Source organism: Pristiophorus japonicus, chromosome 13 (assembly GCF_044704955.1).
Source record: "Pristiophorus japonicus isolate sPriJap1 chromosome 13, sPriJap1.hap1, whole genome shotgun sequence".
Taxonomy (NCBI): domain Eukaryota; kingdom Metazoa; phylum Chordata; class Chondrichthyes; family Pristiophoridae; genus Pristiophorus; species Pristiophorus japonicus.
The window spans coordinates 30087305-30093822 of record NC_091989.1 but is presented as its reverse complement, the minus strand read 5'-3'; the positions used below and the strand labels follow the sequence as shown (position 1 = coordinate 30093822).

The window sequence follows — 6518 nt, the reverse complement described above, 5'->3', positions numbered from 1 at the left end:
CCGTTGGGCGGGCCACGTTGTCCACAAGCGAGCCCCAGGTGGGCAGAGGAAACGCTTCAAGGACACCGTCAAAGCATCCTTGAAAAAGTGCAACATCCCCATCGACACTTGGGAATCATTGGCTCAAGACCGCCCAAAGTAGAGGAAAAGCATCCAGGAAAGCACCAAACACCTTGCGTCTCTTTGCCGAGAGCAAGCTGAAGCCAAGCGTAAACAGCGGTGGGAGCGTACAGCAACCCAGGCAACCCACCCACCCATTCCTTCAAACACCATATGCCCCACCTGTGACAGAGACTGTAGATCCCGCATAGGACGCAGTCATGAGAACTCAGCTTTAGTGTGGAAGAAAGTCATCCTCAACTCTGATGGACTGCCTAAGAAGAATAGGTTAAGGGGTGATCTGATTGAAGTGTTTAAGATGATTAAAAGGATTTGGATTTCCTCTGGTGGGGAAGTCCAGGACAAGGTGGCATAATCTTAAAATTAAAGCGGGGCCGTTCAGGGGCGATGTCAGGAAGAACTTCTTCACACAAAAGGTGGTGGAAATCTGGAACTCTCTTCCCCAAAAATCTGTTGAGGTTGGGGCTCAACTGAAAATTTCAAAACTGAGATGGGTAAGTTTTTGTTAGGCAAAGGTATTAAGGGTCATGGAACCAAGGCGGGTAGATGGAGTTAAGATACAGATCAGCCATGATCTAATTGAATAGTAGAATGGGCTCGAGGGGCTGAATGGCCTCCTCCTGCTCCTATTTCCTATCCAACCTACGTAGTTATGGGAGATGCTGGATAGCAAGTGTTGGGGTAGCAGTGGTGAATTTGGATGCTGGAAATTTTGTGGTTGATCTGAGAGTGTGGTGGTCACCTTGGGTGTACTGTCATCGCTTTTCTGTCCAGTTTTTGGGTGCTGCGGTCAGTTTGAGAGAATGCTGCAGTCAGTTTGAGAGAATGCTATCGTCAGTTTGAGAGAATGCTGCAGTCAGTTTGAGAGAATGCTATCGTCAGTTTGAGAGAATGCTGCAGTCAGTTTGAGAGAATGCTGCAGTCAGTTTGAGAGAATGCTATCGTCAGTTTGGGCACTTTTACAGTGGGACAATGAAATAAACCACTGATTCAAATAGCACAGCAAAAATCAAGTTAGTGCCCCTAAAGCTACAAAAGAAACACCTGTGTACACACAAGCTCACTCATGTGCACACTCACTCATTCTTGTGTACATACGCTCACGCACACAGACTCACTCATGTGCAGACTCGGCCACACTCCCAAAAGTAGAAAGACTTGCATTTCTATAGCACCTTTCATGACCTCAGGACGTCCCAAAGTGCTTTACAGCCAATGATGTACTTTTTGAAGTGTAGTCACTGTTGTAATTTGGGAAACGCAGCAGCCAATATGCACACAGCAGGCTCCCACAAACAGCAAAGTGACAATGACCAGATAGTCTGTTTTAGTGATGTCGATTGAGGGATAAATATGGGCCAGGCTGCAGGGATAACTTCCCTGCTCTTCTTTAAATAGTGCCACCTGAGCGAGCATTTGGGGCCTCGGTTTAACATCTCGTTTGAAAGATGAAACCTCCGGCACTGCAGTACTCCCTCAGTACTGCACTGGAATGTGAGGTTGGATTATTGTGCTCACGTCCCTGGAGTGGAACTTGAACCCACGACCTTCTGACTCAGGCGAGAGTGCTACCCACTGAGCCTCAGCTAACACCCACTCACATACATCCTCCACTCTCACATTCTTTGTTTAAAAAAAGGTTCAAAAAATAATAGTTTAATATATATTTTATTAAATTTCAGTTATCTCTTTTTCTAAGCACAATACAGGACTCTGTATGGAGACCACAATGTACAGACTCTTAATAGAAATCCCAAATTCTACATGGTTACTGTATTTTACAATCTGGACTTTCACCCATCTTTATACAGGAATTGTAAATTGAGACTATGTACAAAGAATTATCTTTCGTATTTCAAATAAAAGCATTTTCAAAGTTAAAAAGCTTGGGGCAAAAGTAAAATGGATTTAAATGTGAGAAGGAACGAAGGAAAGAAAATATTTGTAACTTTTGTTTTAAACTAAAGACAGCCCCGAACAGAGTTTAGAAATCCAAAATGAATGGCTCAATATGCCAAAATATTTCACACAAAATGTTGAATGAGATGCTGCTTTGCCTGCCCTGCTGTCAGATTCCTGAAATCATACTCGCCAATGACCAACAGGAAAAGGACCCAGCAATGAGCACTGGGATCTTGAAGATGGACACCGACTGGGCAATTTGCATGTTTCTGCTGATTACCAGCTTGTTGAATAGCTCAGCTCTATAACGTTAATCAGTAAGTTCACGGAGAAAAGGGGCTACAGTCTTCCCCTGGATCACATGAAAGGGGGCTACACTCTTATTTGGATCTGTCTGTTCAAACGATTCTGATCAGAATTTCCTCTGTTGGGGACAGGCGCGGAGAGCAACTCCCATTCCGAATTATCTGGGCACATAGATCCAGTGAGTGCTTCAACCATATCAGGTGCAGCCCTTGTGACGGAGCAGCACAAGATTCAACCATACCAGGTGCAGCCCTTGTGACGGAGCAGCACAAGATTCAACCATACCAGGTGCAGCCCTTGTGACGGAGCAGCACAAGATTCAACCATACCAGGTGCAGCTCTGATGTTCGCCCGCAGATTCACCACTGTCCCCAGTCCCTTTGGGGAAGGGATGGGGAAAGATGGCCTTTCCCATCTTTGTAGGGCTCATAACGCTCCACCATGAGTTATCACACAATGCAGCAGCCAACTGTGGAATCTCGACAGGGTAATGCAATGGTCCAGTGCACTGTCCTTTCACACCAGGACCTGGGTCTCAATCTTGCCGAGTCTCGCCTCTCAGCTTCCTCTACTGGCCTTAAATGAAATGGTTTTCCTCAGTCCAGTACGAGCTGGGCAGAGTCCACAGCAAAAATGAATGTTTGTGACAGTGTGAGGGAGCTTTACTCTGCCCTGGGAATTTTAACTGGGATAAATGAAGGAAGCTTTATTCTGCACCTGAACCTTGCTATAAAGATCTAGCACGTGCTGGATGGTGTCACTGGATAGAAATGTATTCCCTCACCTTGACAAATGGGGGAAACTATTTAAAACTTCATTTAAAAACTTGTTAACTTAAAAATAAGTGATATTAGGTTGGGGGAAATTATCAACCACATGGTGGACCTCTCGCGGTCCTACCTCCATGTCAGTAACCCACAAGCTAACCTGCAGGGGCTCTGGAGGAGGGGGTGGTATTGGAAACTCTGATGTTGCTCAGAGCCCATTATTCAGAGTGAAGGTGCTGATTTGGTGCAGGAGCACTACAAATCCTGGTGAATTCTGGTAAAAAAGGAAATAAACTGCAAATGCTGGAAATACATACCAGCGCTGAATCTACCTGGAATGTTTCAGGTGTGGACCATTCATTAGACAGATCTGTGGGCATGTTCTGGTTTATTCCCAGTGCATTCTACATGCAACAACCAGTGCAGTGTGACAGTGAGTGAGACAAGGCCTGAGTGAGGCAGTCTCTAGAGTAGGATGGTGCTGAGCTACATTAACTGGGAGTGAAGGACCACTTTTGCTACTTCAGCCCCCCAATCCCAATATTAATGAAGCACCCTTTAATTTAGCAGATTTCATTGATCAGACTATACTCAGTCTTTTCAGGCCCCAGGATACATTCAAATACTGTGACATTGGGAACATCTGGCGTAATCGCTTCCTTTTTAGAAGAAGAAGTTTCCTTGCTAAATCTTCTGCATTGTTTCATATCAAAAGGTTGAAATCTTCAGCTGTGTTTTAAGGGCAGTGTCTTTCCACAATGAAACCAGCACAAGCACATCTCCCACCTTGCAGGATCTGAAACTGTGAGGTCTCAGCAATAGCTCTCAGGTCTCCATCATGGTCAATCTGGGCACTGCAGAAACGGTGTGAATGGTAGCAGTTAACAGCTGAAAACAAGTATATTTAACAGAATCTGATCAGGGATCTGACAGCACAGGGACTACAGGCAACATTACAGAGCTTAGGATATTGTAAAACAGGACAGAGACAGAGAACAAGCGGGAGCTGCAAAATGTACAGAAACTGTTCAAAACAGTCAGGCAGAGTGCGATTTGGACAGTGAAGAGATGACAGCAAGAGAGCAGGAACTTGTGAAATAGATTCTAGTATCAATATTCCTAAATTGGTAACCACAATATTAACACTAAACAACAGGTTAAGATGCCTTTACTGTTTGTAATTGATAACCATATATTGAACCAGCCTGAGCATATCTGAACACAGTCTCGACCTCTCTCAGTCTGAGTCACAGGGATGAATGCCCACCAGTTTCATTCAATTCATCCCCAAAATATGGACTTTACTGTGTATGAGACAGACGTTGAGAGCTAGCAATTGGGTGTGACAATTGGGTGTCCACCAGTCAAAGACATGACTAAAATTCTATCTGTTGTAGTCCAGGATGATGATCACCTTTCGAGCTGTTCCACCCTTAACTCGAACTTGAACTCGTGGCAATCGCTGCTTCCTGCTGCTCGAGCACCCTTCAGCAGGTCAAGGCTGAGCATACATGCTTATGAAGCCTCAATTGCAGTGTGTTGGCGACAGACACAGTGTAGAGATACCCATCAGTGTACTGCTGGCTCAATGACATTGCTTTCTTCAAATTGACAGCATTGGAAAAGATGCAAATACAATACATGTGGATACACAACAATTTGTAAATATCATCCGACCTGTACACTGATATCTAGGAAGCTGTTGCTTAAATAGAACAAGGATTAAACTATGTACAGCTGTACATCACTAACAGCAGAATCAAAGCTACAACACTGCTAAAATAACCTCACAGCTGTGATGTTTCTGTGCAGCCGCCCTGGAGAGCTGGAAGCCCCTCCCCTTCCCCCCACGCACCCCTCCCCTCCCCGCTCAGCGTGGCCCAATGGAAGGGGGGCGGGGGGGAGTGAACAGCCTGGGAAAGGTGTGGGCCAGCCCAGCCCCGGTGTACACAACCCATCACAGCTGTCTTTGTAAACACACTGAGCATATACCACTTACCCAAGCCCTGCCCCTTATTGCATAAGTTAATATAGAACTAGTCACACAAGCACATCCTTCATTGTCCTACTGCCACCCTTACAGTTTGAAGGGCTCTAGTCACTTTAAAGGAACATTAATACTCTCTCACTGAGAGCTGCTCAGTGAACAATCATACACAATCCTGTACCTTTAACCCTTTCCTGTCCACGCAGACTGCGAGTGGCAGCAGTTTTCCTCTTGACAAAATTGGCTACAGATTACTGCAGCATTCCTGATCTGTGTAGGAGAGCGATTTCACTCAGAGCACGCTGACCCATCAAAAATCAGACCTGAGCAAAAATTATTCCCACATCAATTTGTAAACAGCAGGTTGTCCCCATTTCTTTTGGCCTACCTTTTCTGTAAAGTATTCGGCTCAAGGCGAGAGACTTTATACGTTCCCCTTTCTGGAGGTGCCTGATTCACGCTCTGGGACTGTAGTCCCACACCATCCGATGCCTTGCTCACTGATTCAGCTCAATCCTCCCGCTGCCCTGCACTGATTCTGTACAGACTGACAGGGCTGTCGTGTCACACAATGAGGAGAGTGCACAGGTTGCAGACACCGGTTATAAACATTTCACAAGATCTTTAATAAAGGCAGCTGAAATGCCTGACCGTCGATCCACTTCCTCTCTCCGAGAACGGGCAACTAATCCGATGGATTTGGCTGAAGTTTTGCTGGAACTTTTAAACTAATTTGGTGAAAGAGGTTTGTAGGCTGTGGTATTTGGGCAATAAGGTTACTGATCTAGACTATCAACCCTAGTCTCAGGAGCTTGGCCACTAAAGTTCTACTGAAAATGGCAACAGAATTAAATACACAAATTAGTCCAGAGCCAAGAGCAGAGGAAACCTTACTGTGTGTGAAAGGCCCTGAGCAAGAAAGGGTTAAAGGGTTTAGTTTTTGCTTTATACTCATTCCAACCTGTAACCATCTTTAGTAGTGACGTGTGCAACAAGCTCGCTCTCTCTCTACCATCTCGCCGAGCATCTCCTGACTCTCAAACGGAAAATCACCAACAAATGCACAAGTACATCAATGCTGGATGTGGGCAGCAAGACATCCAATCACCATTCTCCCTCATTTCTTCTGGACTCTGTGATTGGATTGCCGAGAAGTCACAAGTTCCCATAATGTTCTGGTTCTTGTGTTTTTAATACAACAGTTGCTGTCCTTGGCGACAGATCCAGGTGATACAAACTCGATCCCCAGCAGTACACGGCCAATGCCTGCAGTGCAAGGCACTCACGCATCAGACAAACAGCTCTGTATTTTATCAATCCATTGCTGGGCATTCTGGCTGTCCTGGGCACAGAAGTTGTAAACTCTTTTTGTTGTCTTCAGCTACAAAGTAAAATATAAAACAGTTTCAGTTTGCACACAGCCCACCATCTCCACA

General features: G+C 45.3%; 1 protein-coding gene across 3 annotated transcripts in view; it reads right to left on the bottom strand.

The window, feature by feature from the left end:
- Positions 1-1769: 1769 nt before the first annotated feature.
- sbf1 (SET binding factor 1) overlaps positions 1770-6518 on the bottom strand; it is a 163625-nt gene continuing 158876 nt past the window's right edge. For all 3 annotated transcript variants that reach the window (XM_070897292.1, XM_070897293.1, XM_070897294.1), the window contains one exon: positions 1770-6463. In XM_070897292.1, the coding sequence (XP_070753393.1) occupies positions 6365-6463 (99 nt within the window). In that variant the 3' untranslated portion in view covers positions 1770-6364. The remainder of the gene's footprint in view (positions 6464-6518) is intronic.